This window comes from Nematostella vectensis, chromosome 11 (assembly GCF_932526225.1).
Source record: "Nematostella vectensis chromosome 11, jaNemVect1.1, whole genome shotgun sequence".
NCBI classification, from domain to species: domain Eukaryota; kingdom Metazoa; phylum Cnidaria; class Anthozoa; order Actiniaria; family Edwardsiidae; genus Nematostella; species Nematostella vectensis.
This window is the reverse complement of record NC_064044.1, coordinates 6,662,275-6,679,708: the sequence shown is the minus strand read 5'-3', so window position 1 is coordinate 6,679,708 and position 17,434 is coordinate 6,662,275. Positions and strand designations below refer to the sequence as shown.

The window sequence follows — 17,434 nt, the reverse complement described above, 5'->3', positions numbered from 1 at the left end:
CCGTAGTCCATTTACTTTTTTGGGGGTGATTATTTAATTTACAAGTATTTCGCCTTTGTAAAATATTTTAGGATCGTAAAAACTAATGCATTTAAAATTATATTCTAAAAGCTAGTCATGATGTTTTAAATATTATTTATTACTTTGAGAATATTTCTGACTACCCCCTCCCTGAAGGGAAGCATACAAAATGGCGGAAGCAACGAGACGTTTCGTTGCATGGCGTCCTCCTACAACACTGTTTTACCACGAGTCCATGGAGGCTTTAGCTCACAGCATCGCGGAAACATGCAGTGAAAAGAACATCCTTACCAGAGATTCAAAAGTTAGTAATACACAGGTCGTAGCTTATGCAAGTTTAATATATGCCGATATGTTTCATTGCTTTTCGCGGCTAAATCACTTCAACTCCCGCATGCATTTACCCTGCTAGCAGAGCTTTCTTCCTGTTTGTTTCTATCAGTTCACTTATCCGTGTCGCGAGTCTGTTCTTTTGCGTTCTCGTTTGTGAACTGATAGAAACAAACAGAAAGAAAGCTCTGCTAGCAGGGTAGCATGCATTAACTTATAGCTATACTTAATGGGGGGCTCAATACAAAGACAAAATGTTTGAGCTGTGTATTATGAGCAGTAAATTCGTTGTTGCGCGAACTCGGCGAATCTTAACTCCTTTTCTCTTGGGTTCTCCCACATATATGACCTATTTTGATGCCAGCCACTGATCTAAAAAGTAGAAGGAGGCAATTACATATTTGAAATGTGGGGGGACTGGTATTCCCTGCCCCCCTTGTCTGCAACTCCCCCCTCCCCCCTGACCCCATTGTTTGCCACTCCCCCTCCCCCCTGACCCCATTATTTGCCACTCCCTCCTCCCCCTTGACCCCCTTGTCTGCAACTCCCCCCTGCCCCCATTGTTTGCCACCATGATGTTATATTAGGGACCTTAAGATTTATGCCAATGATGGCTAGGACAATTAAAATATAATATTTAAAGGTAACAAACGTAGCTAAAGGTATTTACAGGCATCCTCAATAGGGAGCTTGTGCTAAGAGATCACATAACTGTTTGGGTGGCAAACTAGCTTGAACTTAGGCTTTTAGCAGCAAAATAACAGCAACAAAAAGCAACTTATTCAGCACTTACAAAAAAAGCCAAATTTTTTCTGTAGTTTCATTTAAATATTTTTTTGTCATTCTCTTGTGTGACAGGTGCAGTCCTGTGATTATTTTGGTTTGAATTTGTCACCCATGTGATCTCTTAGCGCAAGTCCCCTATTGACCAAAAAAAACCACATTATTGTTATGCGATGCATTATATGGCAACAGTGCATTGTATAGATATGACTCAATATTTACCTTAATTTTTATTATTCCAGAATGACTCAAGTCATTACATCCAGTGTGTTGAAATGAAGACAATTCACTGGGATAAGTTCTTGGATGGGTGGCCAAATCTCTTCATAGACAATGTCAAGCAGGACTGTGCAGGCCGCGATGGTAATACAACATGAGAATCTACTGAATTCCTCCTCTTAAGGTCGCTCGCATGTTAATTAACAGATCACAAACTGAGCATCAATGTTTATGCAATTGCTCTAGATTTTTTTACCAAAGACGATTTGTATTAACACGCAATAATGTAGTAGCACTTAAAAAGTAAACAACATTTTTTGCACTTATTTGAGACTGATGCAAAATTGAGCGTTAGCTTTTTGACGATATTGCCAAAATCAGTTCAATATGTGGTGATACAGCCTCTGTGAAGGTTAGAAATAAATCTGTGGAATGGTAAAAAAGTTAGATTAATTTTGACCCTTAAAATTGACAGTGAAGTTCAGCCCATTTGAAAAGCATTCATTTTAGCCTTTATTATCCGAGTTTTTGCAAATACAACCGCCAATTGTGTACAATCACTCATAACAAATTTGGTTTGGCTATGTTCAATAGAAAGAAAGTTGTAACATTTTAAATAACACTACCTTTTAGAACATCTTTCTGCAAAACTGATAATAACACATTTTCAGCAATATTTCAACAATCAACTACTGTGTCAGTCTCAAATAAGTGCAAAACTTGTTGTTTACTTTTTATGTGCTACTACATTATTGCGTGTTATTACAGATACAATTTTTAAATGTGTGCACTCTCCATGCATTAAGTCGTCTTTGGTAAAAAAATCTAGAGCAATCGCAGAAACATTGACAGTTCTGTGCGAAGTTTAAAATTAATAATGCCCTCTGTTTATGATCTGTTGATTAATGCGCGAGTGACCTTAACTCTTTTGCTACGCCCAACTTTATTTTAGGAGACTTTGTAAGGGAGTTTATCAAAACAAGTCAAACTTGTTGTTGTTATTGCAGTCATATTTCTTGGGAGTTTCCATTCACCACAAGTTGTATTTGAGCAACTATCTGTTATCTACAAGATCCCAAGGTGATTCAATTATTTTTTTTTTTTGTTGTGCTACAAGTATATATATGATATATAAACATTGGCATTAAGGATTATTCCAAAGGCCTTTGGGAACTAGAAGGTAAAGTTGGGTGGTGTCATTGATATTTAGCCATGAGAAAGGTGAGATTTTTAAAGGGAAGGAATTGGAGAAGAAGAGGACGAGATGTTTTTTTAATTGAGTCAAGTCCATTTGCTTTGTAACACAAACAACATGGCCCACAGTCAGACAGGTCTGATGTTTGATGTCACAGAAGGAAAACAAGGCATAAGCATCAGTTGGAATTCTTCCGCTTTCAATCTCTGTACTGTACCCTGGTTTGAACGCATGTTTTGTCTTCATTTCTAGTATTTCTCCACCCCTTGACTAGTCACATTACCCATAGCACTTTTTAGTGGTGAAACAGTAATGCATTTTGACCATCCTAAAACTACTTGGGAATTTATTCGATGATTGGACTCCCCTAGCTCCCCTAACAAACACAGACCACAGGCTTACCAACCTCAGACCACAGGCTTACCAACCTCTCAGTCAGTCTCTAGTCAATCTCAGTAACAGCTCGAATATTTTCAGGATTGATCACCTCCTGTAATTGTCATATAATTGTCTTTTATCCTAGAATAAAAGTCACAAAAAACTCTTATTGCTAGAATATAAGAGAATTACAGGAGGTGATCAATCGTGAAAATATTCAAGCTAGTTACTGAGATTGACTAGAGACTGACTGAGAGGTTGGTAATCCTGTGCACAGACTTTATTTCTTGCTTCAAATGCAAAGACTCTAGCTTCCTCAACCGGCATCTCTTGAAACAATGAAGGAATCAAATTTATTGTTTCAGACTTAACAGTAAAGTGCGCCTCCCGCCTTTCCTATTGAAGGGTGATCATTTTTATGATACCTATGGTTGTATGACTGTGCCCCCCTCCCTCAGTAAACCCTTGCTATGTGCCTGTCCTTGATTAAGGAACACAAAAGAGCCTGGAATGCTCTCAATTTCTTTTTGGCCTATAGCCACTTTTGGCCCTTTGTATGGACATAGCCAGGAGAGTTTGTGGGTAGCGTGGAAGAACCCCACCCACTCCACTGGAAGGTCTGCACTAATGAGCTAGGACGAGGTACCTAAGAGAGAATGGGTAAGCGCCCACCCCCTCCCCCCCCCCCCCCCCCCCCCGCTCAAAATCCTGGCTACGGGCCTGCTTTTTGAGATGTTGGTGATGTAGGCTTTGCAATATCAGCAAGGCCTAATTATTCATTGATTGCATTAGATCGTTAGCAAGATCATTTACATTCATTCTGCCATACTTCCCGACTGGCACAATGGAGAGGGAGGAGACGGAGGGGCAAGTGGCCACTGCAAAGGTGCATTGTGCGAAATCTACACATTATTATTGCTGAAAATTCCAAATTTCTTGTCTCAATACAGTGCATAGCTAATCAAAGCTAATTCATATTCTCCATGGTGCTGTAGTGGTATATAAAAGACCCTTTTCAAACTTTCAACCTCACATTCTTCAAGCAAGCTCTTGAAATGTTGGTGTATGGTGGAGCCCCCAATGCCCAACCCAAGATATTTACTTATACAGTATACTTCTTTCTAATTCCATGCCAGACACTTGCCACTCTTCTGTCTGCCACACCCCTCACCGCAAGGGGTCCCACCCAGATTGTCATCTTCGACATCCACGCTCTGCAAGAACGGTTTTACTTTGGTGACTTTGTCATTCCAAGGTATTGTATTCAGGGGTGGATACAGGGGGTGGATTGGGTGGATATCCACCCCCCTTTTTGAGTATATAATTGAAAGGTCACTTTGTTTGAAGAAAATAGCTTGACTTTGCTGACGCGACAAATCCAATTTAGCGTGAAGTATTGTAAGATCTATGTAGTGACCTATCACCTATTTCAATTAAGGTTGACTATTAAAAAAGAAAACGATGAATGCCAAACACCTCTGGTTAGGAAAAACATGTCTTGTATCTGTTAATATCATTCAGCGAGGTCCTTGTAATGAATGAACGCATTTTCAATACAAGAAAACTATATTATTGGCCATATTTTATTTCATTTTCCATTCTCTTATAATCAAACTTAATTGAAATAGGTGTATTTCCTGTGAATTAAGTTACCCACTTTTCCAGCCTCGAAACCAAAATTATGAACATTTCAAATGTATTTACATAATTTCCAGGCCATCCAGCCCTCCACCAATAACAGCAATGAAAAGAATATTCAATAATTCTCGTGAATACAAGCGAACTTGAGCTGTATGTACGTATTTCTTTTGTAGACCTCAACAAAACAACTGCAACAACAGTTTATTCTCCCAAAAACGCAAACATTGAATAAACTACACTCATGTTTGCATTTGCATATTCGTGCGTGACACTAGCGAGACAGATTCATTTCAATGTAAGTTTCTGTCTGTCTCAGCAAACTCAGACTTGATGCAGAGCAACGTTTGTTTCGTCTCTAAACTAAATCGGGATCCGGGAATAAAAATCCCATTTATGCAATAAAAAAATGGAAAGCGCTTGAAGAGTGGCTTGTTTATTCGTTGATGCTTCGCATCTTCTTCGAGTAGAATGCTGGAAGAAAGTCTCTGCCTATACTCGTCGGTCATTGGTGGAGGGCCTTGAAAGTATGTGATTAAACAGCAAAAAATGGCTAGTTTTCCCAAAATAAGGTCTGGTTAACTTCGGTAAGCTTGAATTTTTGCATTGTTATGTAAACCAACATATCAAAAAGTGTTTTTTCTAATGGATTCGTCTTCGAGATATGACGCTTAAAGTGCAATTTTTAAATGTTCAAAATATGAATTCTCCTCGTTTTTAGGGAGAAGCTGGGCTCTGATCAGAAATTGAGCCAACTAATATCTAAAATTCATATCTTCTAAATTTCTTTAAAATTTGGAATTAAGCTTTTGGTCAGAGGAACCCCTTGTATGCGTAATCTTGGGCTTATATATTGAGAATTGGAAAATTTCATGCCATTTTTTTGCTCTGTCATGTGAATACATTAGAACTGTCTATACTTTTGGTTCCAGCGCTGTTAGCACCCCCGTTATTCCTTACCAGCGGGCGAGTTTGTCACCCAAAAAGTCACTTGAATATAAGTAGCCAAGGAGGAATTCTGTGTCTAGCTCATCCTTGTTTCTTAGACTTGAGTCGGCGATCCCGTTACTGCTTCGTGTGCTGAGCAATTTCCAAGAAAAAGTCAACATCGCGTTCCCGGATGAAGGCGCGTACAAGCGCTTTCACACAATGTTCCAGGCATTCCCTAACATCACGTGCATCAAAATACGCGACGGGGACAAAAGGATCGTCAAGGTCAAGGAAGGCAAGTTTACTGTTAATGGCGCGTTAAATTCTCAGATGCTCATAGTGCGTAAAGGCTGGATTATTTCAAGTCGCGTAAATACTAGTTTCTCACGGTTCGCAAATGGTGAGCTGTTTACACTGCTCAAATGCGTATAAACGCTGAACTTTTCACTACGAGCAAATGTTCAGCGCAAAAGCTTACCATTTGCACATTCTAAGGCTCAGTTTCTCGTGGCGTTTAAAGTCTCACTGTAAGTATGCCATCATGCCTTGCGCAGTTTGCCTATCTTGAGGCCTTCGATGTTGATTGAAGGGGGAAGTTCAATTTTAGGGGTCATTTGAGGTACCAGGACTTATAAGTGATGTCTAGTATTTGTTTTTCAGGTGAGCCGAAAGGAAGTCACGTGATCATAGTTGACGATCTCGTCATGACAGGAGGGACACTTATCATGTGCGCAAAGGTAACTATGGTTACATGTGTAACACAATATTAACAACACAGTAAATGTATAACACAACACAATAAATGTGTATCAAAACAGAGTGAAGAATTTCAAGATGAGAGTCTGTTTACATACGGTTGTATGTGTAACACAATAAATAAACACAGTAACAGAACACAATGACGAATTTCAAGATAAAAGTATGGTTACATACGGATATATGTCTAACGCAATAAATGCAACACAGTAAACCTGTAACACAACACAGTGAGACATTTCAAGATGTCCGTAAAAAAACCCCAAGCCAATAGATTTTGCACCTATTGTCTCGCCTACATGATAATCAACTGCAGTCTGACAACTTTCACTATAGTTCGCCGGTTGTTAGAGACTCTGTCAGCCGCTATTTTGTCATCCTAGCAAAATACCGAGAGAAAAGTTCGAGAAAGCATCCATTTCCATCGGTGATTAGGGAATACGAGATAAAGAAACTATAAAAAATCCTCTTGCTTATTTGTTTATTTCCCTTTTTTAAATGCAATTACTAAAAAGTAGACCCTAAAAATGTCGGTTATAAGCTTGTAAGCATCGGTTAGTCAAATAAAAATACCGCAAAAAAATATATAACATAACATGTTAGAGCGTAAATGGAATTTCAAAGGAATTGCTTAAATTTATTCCAACTGCTTTCTCCCGATACGAAGGAGCATAAATTTTGAATGATTTTTAATAATTGGATATCATATTTATTCAAGATATAAATATTTCTTGATGCACCAGTACCAAATGTACGAAATGTACTTCTATGCTATTTTATTTCTGTTTTATTTTGTTAGTATTTCGAAGATGTTTCCATGGTTTGCTTTGTGTTTGCGTTTATTCTGGCAATGACATATACATATCTCCCAATGTGTATTCTGAATACCCGTGGCCTCTATTGTTGCGCTTTTCAATGCAGATTTTCGCCACAAATTAACAATTTATATCGCTTCTCGTCTCTCGTCCTAGCAACATTTACAAAGGGAGTTGACAGCAAATAAAGAGAGACAAGGGTGCAAAAGTGTCTTCACTTCGCAACGATAAGTTTGCTATTTTTGAAGAAGAGAAAAGGCTAAGCGAGGTTTATTTAAAGGAATCTACTTCACTCCAAGTTAGTTCGACAATATTACACACCTCTGAGGGAGCCACACTTCACAACGAAAAGTTTGTTATTCTTGAAGAAGAGTTGGCCATTTCAAGAGATTCTGCAAAGTCGCAAAGATTTGAAGGACTCCACCTTACTTTGCGTTTGCTTAACAGTGAATAACATCTTTAAAGCGTATCCAATCGCTCAGGATTTGAACAGCCTGATACTATATTGATCTCTATGGTAGGGATAATATCTAAACATTGATCTAAATTACATAATGAGTTTAAGATACCCTGGATACATCCAGAACCGTTCAGCAATCTTCCCGACGGACCGTAGACGGACGGAATACATCACAGAAATCGGGAGATTAAATACTCCAATTCTCTACCAGCAAATACCGAAATCATCATGGCTAGGTCCCGAACCCCCAACACGACAACGCGGAAACAATCTTCAATCGGGGACTTACACAAATATTTACACCCCGTTCGCTGCGTCCTTTAGGCGTTTTAGTGAAGTAGAAACTCCTTCGCTAAATTCTGGGAAAACAAATCTTATTGCTCCAGCTTCAATGAGGGAAAGAAAATTTGCAAAGTCCGCACCGCCGTTGCGAGGGAAGAAAGAGTTTTCTGAGCATGTTGTCCCGCGGCCAAGCTCCATGACGTCAAAATATCGGCGAAACACTCGATATGTTCGAGACATGTGCTTTTTCCAGCCGACAGTGGACAGGCAGAGGCGCTATTATGTCATACACCCGAGATGGTTCTCGGAGAAAGATGTCGACATACAGAAAAACAATGATTGTTCTTAGAGATCATAACACGACGATGAATTGGTACGAACTGTAATTACATGGCTTGCTTATACTGCAGACTAACTGGGCATTAACAAGTTAGTGTTCTTTGTGAATTGGAAAAAAGTTTTACTAAACAGCACCGTGACAAGAATAACATACGAACAAAATATTGTGAATATGAGACATAAAAATCCAGAGGGGCCGCCTTTTGTTGTTTATTATACTTTTTTATGTGGCGTAGGCAATAATTTAAAATATTAGAATAATAAAAGTATCTGAACGCAATTTACAAATGCACGAACGATCGATCAACCCTGTAACGTTTTTAACTTGTATTAATTGAATTTATGGTACTGTATCTTTTGATGCTGTAATACATTTCATTTTCGCGAATAATATTAAACAATTGTTCAAATGGTTTATGTCTATTTGATATTTACTCCACGTTTTTGGTGTGCTTCTCGTCCCACTATCTGCGTGAAAGTGCGTATCGCGAACGAACTCTCAGTGTAATCATCTGTGTTCCTTGCAGGCCCTGAAAGCTGCGGGTGCGTCCAAGATCAGTGCGTACGTAACGCACGCCGTGTTCCCTCAGGAGTCATGGAAACGGTTCACCAGCAGAGACGTGCCTTTTGAGAAGTTCTACATCACTGACTCGCTCCCACATGCTAAGGACATCGCGTCAAACTCGCCCTTCCATTTACTGTCACTTTGTGACGTCATATCTGAGACTTTGCTTGGGTTCGATTTGCTGCAAAGCTAGCCAATGGGACTCTAATTAATGATAACGCCAAACTCGCCCATCTTCTATCAATCTGTGACGTCATATCTGATACTTCATTGGTTTTTCCTGCTTTAAGCTAGCCAATAGGAATCGCGTTTTCATGATGACGCTATCGAGGTAGTCAATTATGCCATCTTATAACAATAACTGAGGTTTAGCGAAAGGAAAGACATCCAAAGACACTTAAAGGCACAAGCTCGGTTAATACAGTTCAAAAAAGACGAGAATCGAAGATGATTACAAGCCTGCCATTGTAACCTCATCGCCAGTGCCAATTAAACTGCGATAGAACTAAAACCTGTCAAGGTAATCAGCTGTTGCCAAAGGGCAAAAGCATCTTCAATTTTTTTGGGAAAAGAATAAGGGGCTCTGTGCCATTTAAGAAAAAACCTCAGCGATCCCCGTTTACTTTCTTGAAGAATTATGCATTACGTGTAGGATCTATCCTTATCTAAAACATTCTCCACTTTCTTGCTTGTTAAACTCTGGGAACCTAAGGATCGTTGCTCTACATATGGATGTTGACCTTTTTTAAAAAAAATAGTTTAAAATAGTTTTTAAAAAAACTATTAAACAAGTTAGGTATGTAACTATAAGGGACTGACCATTAGGAAATTAATTGGGGGTGGGGTGGGAACGTTTTAGTCGTGCTATCATTTCTTGTCTGCATGATGTACATTATATTTTTCCTCGTTTTTATCCCCCCCCCCCCCCCCTCTGTATTTGACTGCTTGTATCTTTTTAAAGGTGTATGGTCCCCCCATCACTTTTCTAATGGTGGTCAGTCCTATGCCATATGTGATATAAAGCCATGTATCAGGCATTGCCAAAATCATTCATCCTTTTACAGACCTTATCGTTATATCGCTATTTAAAACACAAAATAATTGTATTTCTTTTTCTTGACGAGATTAGGCACAAAGTACTTGACCAGAAATACGTTAAAAAAATCCTCCACCTTTTCACATCTGTTACCATTTAGCGTATTCCCAAATAAAAAAAGATTACCCAGTTTCTCATAACTGCGGCCCCCTTGAGGTTATACTGTCAGCTTTAGCTCTCCTCGCCTCCTTTTTCTGCTGTTTTTGTTTATTGATGTCGTCCTCCGAAGGAGATTTGTCAGCGTTTCGGATTTGATTACCAGCCTACTAGGTTACTAGCCCTTTTTCGTACTCTCCTGCGCAGCCGTCTCTATTGCCAGTTTGGACAAGAAATTTAAGATCTTAGGGAATGTTTTTTTTTTATTTTCAGGAAAGCCTAGAGATATTATGAACAAAACATTGACAAATCTTGTTTCCGTTTTTATTCCTGCTATATTAAATTTGTCGACTTAATTGAAACGTTCGGTATCCAAAGACTCCGCGGCTTTGAAATCACTATATTGTTTAACGATGTTTAACAATTAAAGCATCTTTTGTAAGATAAGTAAATTTGCTTTCAAAACCTCAAAAGCAAACTTCACTTCCAAGACAACATCTTAGACATATTAAAACTCGATGCAATACCTTTACCGCGTTAATATCGTCGATAAATGACAGAACTATCAGCTCAGACATAATTGAATTTTTTGGGTGTTTAGTTTTTTTCATTTCAGTGAGATAAGCTTCGCAAGATGCTCCCGCATATCATGGTGCATTTCTTCTTCGTCATTCTGGTCAAAGCTGAAAATGGAGATGAAAGAAAAGATGCTATGTTTTACACTAAACAAGGTTAGTCTTTATTCTTGTGCTCATTTTTCAGCCATATCTAGGAAGAAATATCTTGTCATTGTGTGCAGTGAGATTTGATGCCCGCTGCGTAGCCAGGATTTTTAACACGGGGGAGGGGGTGGGGGCAAAAGGCCCCTTCAAGGCCTTCTGTCCTGTATTTTAGATAATGTCTCATACATTTACTGTATTTTTTGCTGCTAGAAGGGGGGGGCTGGCCACCCCCCTGGATGCTAAGATTATTCTACTTACATTTCACCTTTTATAATCTTGAGTTTCTAGAGCAAAAATTAGTATCCATGACATCCTGAAATAATTTCGACCCTAGTTGTCGCCTATAATTTGCCATGAAACCTTAAAGTTTCATTCTGTTTTCGTGAAAATTTAGTCGAAATACGGATAGGGTGTTTGTAAGCAAGATGACTTTTTTTTAGAAAACTTTAATTATTTCATCAAATTTCTTTGCCAAAGCCTTACCGAAACAAATTTAATAAAATTTCAATATGTAAATCAACTATAACGGTTTACATTATAACCTTTATTCAAGGATATTAAACTAGAGTAAATAACATTTAAAAGAGCTTACTAAATGGATGGTTTGTAACCGTTTTTATAGGAGCGAAAACTAAGTGGATAAATGAGGTATAAATCAACACAAGGTTAAAAAAGGTATGTTGAACGCCTCTTGTGAAACAGTGTACTTGCGCTGACGTTTCGAGCGTTAGCCCTTTGTCGGAGCCCGTTTATCAGCGCAACTACTCTGTTTCACAGAGGCGTTCAACATACCTTTTCAACCTTGTGTTAATTTATACCTTGTCTACACCACGCCTACGCCTATCTATTTTTTTTTGTCTGTAGTCTTTCTAGTTATACCAATAAGGGTGTTCATTAAAGTCACCGAGGGGGGAATTTTTTTCGCTGCCCTCCTTTCAAAACCCCAAAATTTTCGGAGCCTTCCCCCCCCCCCCCCCCCTTACGACCTCAATAAGAAAAAAAGTCTTTAAATCTGGAAAATGAACACTGTAAAGTTGCCCTCCTTGTCCGAGTTGATGATCCAGTCACGTTCATTTTGGAAAAAACAGACATGAAAATAATAAAAAAGGCAGGGGGGGGGTGGGTGAATTCAAGTCAGGAGGATTTTCTTTTACTCTCATGATCGGCGGTAATTCGTTTAGGCATACTTAATATTTTTTTCATGTAAAATCATGTTTAATGGTGCAGGGATTTTTTCAATCAGTTGTTTGCTTTTCAAAATCCCCCCCCCCCCCTCATTTGTTTATATTTGTTTTTGTTTTTTAAGAATATTTTTCTGTAAAAAAGGGATAATGTCCAACGTCAAAAAAAAAATGTATGTATATCGTTTTGGGGATTTGCATGCTCCACCACTGTTTAGAAGTTTATTCCAATTTGTCCCTGTTATTCTGATAATAAGCAGTATCGGTAACCAATGTTGTATACTGAAAGTATCTATATTATGATTTATAAAGACAGTTATAAAGAAGTATTAAATACATTTGTCATTAGGCTTAATATGGTCCTTTAGAGGACCGTTTTTTTTAGCCCCCCTTATATCTTAAGTGGATAAATAATTGAAATTTACCAACGTGAATAATATCCAGCAGGCTTTCAGTCTTTTGTTTATGACGTCACATGAAAACAAAGAATTATAATTTATAAAGTTGCAAAATTAACATAATATTAAAAATAATTATAAAAAATCTATGTTTGTGTTTCCAGGTTACATGATTGTAGAATCGATATTCAAGAAGGCGCAAGTAGGGGACACATTTGAATGTATGTCTAACTGTTTGGCTGAGGAAAAATGTGTGTCAGCGAATTTCCAAAACCAAGGGTATCCCAAGCACCTGTGCGCGCTGAGCAGCTCTTCTGGTGGAGTGTTGAAAACTGATGGGTTCACGATACTTCAACGGGTATTTTAATTAGATTAAATGCTATATAATGTCTGTCTATCCGTCCTACTGTCTGTCCGCCTTGCTGTCGTTTGTCTCTCTGTCAGTTTTTCCTCTGTCTGTTTTTGTGTCTGTTTGCTGTTCTGTATACAGTCGTTTGACAAAAGATTGTCATCAACCGGCTTCGCGACTGCGCGACAAACCCGCATGTAAGCATGGGTAAAAACTACTGAAGCGCTTAGCTGCATATATTAGCCTCTGCATAACTTCATATTTAGACTCGATTCAGTGGTTTTTACCAATGCTTACATGCGAGCTTGTCGCGTAGTCGCAAAGCCGGTTGATAACAACCTTTTGTCAAACGACTGTATCTGCCCTGTTTCTACTTTCTGATTGTCTGTGTTCAACTATCTATCTCTCCCTTTACTTCCTCTCTAGATGTCACACTTAGCTTTTTCAAGATTCTTCAACGTGAATTTTTTGCCCTATTTTGCCCGTGTCGCTATTGCCGTCTGTTGTCCTGTCTGAACCATTCTTTCCTTCCTCTCTAGATGCCGCATCCAGCTTTCCCAAAGGCCGAATGCAGCTCTCGCTGCAAAAATGACGTCGCGTGTGTGCCGGACTCCCTGTGGAATGGTTACAGGTGTAAATGTCGTCATGACAACAAGGGCCTGTACTGCGAGGACTGGCAAGGTTTGGCCGAATCCACTGAATCGTCATGTAGAATGGTAGCCTCGTCCCCAGGTCTTTCCTTCGTCAGGCTTTTTTTCCTAGGTCCCATGATGCAACGCGTTCATATTCTAATTTTATTATGGCGGATTGTTGTAGCGCTGGCACGCAAGCGACAAATCTAACGTGTCGTTACTAACGAGAAACCGCGAATATAAAAGGAGCATGGGGACAATGATAGTTGGTTCCATTTCCGTTGAAACACACTTCTCTTTTCATGTCCCCTAAACTATAATTCCCTGACCATTACACATTGGTTCACGGGTTAATCATTAATGGAATCTTCTCTTGCAGACCCAACTCAAGTAAACACAAGATAATCAAGTTTGCTGCCATAATACCTAGTGCACACTAGCGACATAACGACATAACAACATAGGCGCGCACTCTTTTAAGCCAGACATAACGACATGGACATAATGACATAAAGAAAAAAAAAGGATGTTTTTTCTCTTATGTCGTTATGTCCATATCGTTATGTCGAAGATAAGAGTGCGCGCGCCCATGTCGTTATGTCGCTAGTGTGCACTAGGCATGACAAAGCGACATAACAATATAGGCGCGCGCACTCTTTTAAGCCCGACATAACGACATAAACATAATGACATAAAGAAAAAACATGTTTTTTTCTCGGATGTCGTTATGAACATATGAACATAAGGGTGCACGCGCCTATGTCATTATGTCGTTATGTCACTAGCTTGCACCAGGTATTATGCCTAGTGCACACTAGCGACATATCGGCACGCCCATGTCGTTATGTTGTTATGTTGCTAGTGTGCACTAGGCATTAATGACAACAACAAAAAAACATTTCCTGCACTTTTTGCCAATTCTATCCTTTTCTAGAGAATTTGACATACGCTTCCACCCCTTCCGAAGGCTACACGTGACACTCATAGGATGCATAGGTCACTTCTGTGACGTTAACGACAATTTCTTATGTTTTCTTTTTTTTTAATACATGTTTTTTTCATTTCAGAAGAGATCTCATCGTGCAAAGATATTTATACCAAAACCAGGTAAAATGATAACATGCCTTGTTTTTATATGCAAATTTTATTCAACACTGAATACGATACTATCTATTTAGCCGCCGCAAGAATATGGTGTATACCTTTACTTTCGACTCGAAGACGACGGATGCTTACTGTCACATGAGTGGTGCATGCGCAAGTGGAGGCTGGACGCTGGTCATGAAAACAGATGGGAACAAGGTACTTCGGATCTTTGAACATTGTAGTCAGTTAATTTTGTGATATCCATCTAATATCAAGTGAGAAATTGACGAGATACCTCAACATTTATCATGCTCTCTTGGACGCTTTCAATTAAATATCTCTAATAAAGTATCAGACTGCAATTGAGGATGATTTCAGGCCCGGTGCAGGAGACGTGCTATTTGTAGAAAAAACTTAAATCGAATCATAAGCTTAAACTTGAACTCCATCAAAATATAAATCAACTCATGAGCTTAAACTTGAACTCCATCAAAATATAAATCAACTCATGAGCTTAAACTTGAACTCCAAAAGTTAAACATTACTTTTTGTAGCCAAATCCGATTGTAAACATCCCTTGGAAATACTGCAATGGCATAAAACCCCCCTTTTTTTGTTCTTTTGGGGGTGATCAGATTTTTACCATAAAACTTTAAACTCCTCCTTGATGACAAGAAGAGACGTAACATAGAGCGTAACAAGCATAAAATTAAATGTGTTGCGGAAGCAGTGCTGTTTTGGGGCCGCCAGGAGAGTCCAGTGTCAACAGCAAAGACAAGAACGTGCATGTCAGCTCAATGGAAATGTGGGGAACATTGTGACAGTTCGACAGCTCTTCAAAAAAAAAAAAATAGAGCAATGATAGATCAAGCACAGCAGTGCAAGCTCTGAAGGAGTGTGATAGTGATATGTTCCCCAATGTCTCCAAGCTTAAGATATGTTGCGTTGTAAATTCTACAAGCTGCGAATGCGAGAGAAGCGCGAGTGCACTGCGACGCCTCTACACGCATAACAGATCGTGCATTGGGCCCGGGGGAAGGGACTTCGAGAAAAACAGACGGGGGTACTCGACAGCAAAATTAATGTTAACCCTAAGGGATAGCACTAAGGGCGTGGTCAACAACAATTTTTACCACTAAGAGGTAGCACATTGGGTGTGGTCGAAGAAATTTTTAACACTAAGAGATAGCATTAAACAAACATTGTCCGTTTTAATTGGCTGACGGATCCTGTATTGTTATGTTACCGACAATAAAGCCGGAAGTATCAATAGATCAGTTGACTTGTGGTTTATTGTAAAATATGTTTCGAGCGATTGGGCCACCATTTAGCGTGAGATGCCTTAAAAGATAGCAGGCTCGGAAAAATCCTCCTCCCCGGGCGTGAAAACCACCTAAAAGATAGCAGAATCGGAAAATTCCTAAAACACCCCCTAAGAGATTGCAGTTGGTAAAAAGTTTATACCCTAAAAGATAGCTCGAGCACCCCCGTCTACTTTTCTGGAGAGTCCCCCCCCCCCCCCCCCCGGCTAAATTCACTGTCACTACACAGACTTCGACCTAGACTACACACGCGTCGACCTAGACGACACAGACTTCGACCTAGACTACACACGCGTCGACCTAGACGACACACACGTCGACTTAGACGACACAGACTTCGACCTAGACTACACACACGTCGACCTAGACGGCACAGACTTCGACCTAGACTACACACACGTCGACCTAGACGACACAGACTTCGACCTAGACTACACACACGTCCACCTAGACGACACAGACCTCGACCTAGACGACACACACGTCGACCTAGACGACACAGACTTCGACCTAGACTACACACACGTCGACCTAGACAACACAGACTTCGACCTAGACAACACACACGTCGACCTAGACTACACAGACTTAGACCCAGACGACACAGACTTCGACCTAGATCAAATGGTTAATCAGTTTGCGAGACAAGAATTAACTTGGATCACTGCTTGAAAATTAGAGCATATAGAGTAACAGTCAAGGATGCGTATAGTTGTGTTAGAAATTAAAGGGAACAGCTTTTTCCTTCACACAATAGTTTGTTTTTCCTCCCCCCCGCCCGGGAAAGGGGGGGATTGGGCTTGGTAGGTCCACATTTTTGGATTTCGCCCCCCCCCCCCCCCCCCTACCCCCCAAGAAAAATCCCTGGTACGGGCCTGGATTTTTATGACTTTCTTGATAGGAGACCGTTGTATTTCCGATGTAAAAATAACTAGGGTGTGGCTGATCGACATTCTTTAAAACAACATAAGAATTGCTTCCAGCCTGTCTCTTTGGATTTTCCATCGTTTCCTTACGTTTGCCGTCTGTACGACATCCTTTTCCCTTTTTAGGACACGTTTAGGTACGACTCTACCCTATGGACCAACAAAGACGAGTTCAATCCCGAAGCAGGAAAAACCGGATTGGATAAAAACGAGACGAAACTGTCGTTCTACTGGAGTCATTCATTCCAGGAAGTCTGCCTTGGTCTACGGGTGGGCGAGGACTTGAGATGGCTCAACTTAAAGTACAGCAGATCATCCCTGTATGACGTCATTTCTATGACATCCCGTACACCCACAACCGCTGGACGGGACGCCTGGCTCAGATTGATGGCAAACTCGTCATTCCAAGATAACTGCAACTTAGAGGGCTTTAACAACCGAAGAGTAAGAATCGGGATTCGTGGAAACAATGAGAACGAGTGCGCAAGTCCCGATAGTTATATTGGTATTGGCTATAGCGACGCAGTTTATACCGGCAACTTCTGCGGTAATTCGTGTAATAACGGCGTAAAGAATACAGCTGCTTTTGGTTATATAATGATCAAGTAAAACAAGCGAGTTTTGTGTATTCACTAGCCTGCGTAGCAGCTCAAAGGAGATTAGGCAGCTGGCCGTGCTCTCCCTCTCCCCTCGCTGCCTCTTCTTCCTTACGCTTATACACAAATTACAAATTTCCTTGAATCCGAAAACTCAGCATACAGTTTTGATCTTGATTGTATAAACAGCATGAAATAATAGGCGGTGCCGTAAACGTTGTTAAGAAAAGTAGAACAATAAATAAATCAGGTTGTTCGTTGTTTTTATGTGTGTCCCAAAAACAGTCATATGGTCGGTAAATAAAAGACCATATGAGCC

The 17,434-nt window shown here is 39.8% G+C and overlaps 2 protein-coding genes across 4 annotated transcripts; both read left to right on the top strand.

Annotated features, from left to right (window-relative positions):
- The first annotated feature begins 3 nt into the window (after window positions 1-3).
- Window positions 4-9,222, top strand: LOC5508094 (ribose-phosphate pyrophosphokinase 4). Of its 2 annotated transcripts, none has more exons than XM_032376911.2 (8): window positions 4-325; window positions 1,377-1,497; window positions 2,361-2,433; window positions 3,719-3,812; window positions 4,063-4,181; window positions 5,611-5,789; window positions 6,155-6,231; window positions 8,674-9,222. In XM_032376911.2, the coding sequence occupies exons 1-8, from the start codon at window positions 191-193 to the stop codon at window positions 8,902-8,904; spliced, it is 1,029 nt and encodes a 342-aa protein (XP_032232802.1). In that variant the 5' UTR covers window positions 4-190; the 3' UTR covers window positions 8,905-9,222. The 2 variants fall into 2 exon arrangements, with proteins under 2 accessions (XP_032232802.1, XP_032232803.1); XM_032376912.2 differs by lacking the exon at window positions 8,674-9,222 and adding an exon at window positions 7,222-8,559.
- Window positions 9,092-17,371, top strand: LOC5508095. 2 transcript variants are annotated; one of them, XM_032376910.1, is made up of 7 exons: window positions 9,092-9,231; window positions 10,520-10,634; window positions 12,369-12,562; window positions 13,093-13,234; window positions 14,253-14,292; window positions 14,364-14,487; window positions 16,646-17,371. In XM_032376910.1, exons 2-7 carry the CDS (start codon window positions 10,538-10,540, stop codon window positions 17,126-17,128), a joined length of 1,080 nt encoding a protein of 359 aa, XP_032232801.1. In that variant the 5' UTR covers window positions 9,092-9,231; window positions 10,520-10,537; the 3' UTR covers window positions 17,129-17,371. The 2 variants fall into 2 exon arrangements, with proteins under 2 accessions (XP_032232801.1, XP_032232800.1); XM_032376909.2 differs by having other exon boundaries at window positions 9,098-9,231; window positions 10,505-10,634.
- Window positions 17,372-17,434: the final 63 nt, after the last annotated feature.

Excerpts from the sequence above, each read along its gene's own strand:
- LOC5508094 (XM_032376911.2), top strand. The coding sequence starts at position 191 with ATGGCGGAAGCAACGAGACGTTTCGTTGCATGGCGTCCTCCTACAACA. Across the intron at positions 4,182-5,610 it reads GGTGACTTTGTCATTCCAAG|ACTTGAGTCGGCGATCCCGT; the intron begins GTATTGTATTCA and ends CTTGTTTCTTAG. Across the intron at positions 6,232-8,673 it reads CACTTATCATGTGCGCAAAG|GCCCTGAAAGCTGCGGGTGC; the intron begins GTAACTATGGTT and ends TGTTCCTTGCAG.
- LOC5508095 (XM_032376910.1), top strand. The coding sequence starts at position 10,538 with ATGCTCCCGCATATCATGGTGCATTTCTTCTTCGTCATTCTGGTCAAA. Across the intron at positions 14,293-14,363 it reads GATATTTATACCAAAACCAG|CCGCCGCAAGAATATGGTGT; the intron begins GTAAAATGATAA and ends CTATCTATTTAG. Across the intron at positions 14,488-16,645 it reads TGAAAACAGATGGGAACAAG|GACACGTTTAGGTACGACTC; the intron begins GTACTTCGGATC and ends TTCCCTTTTTAG.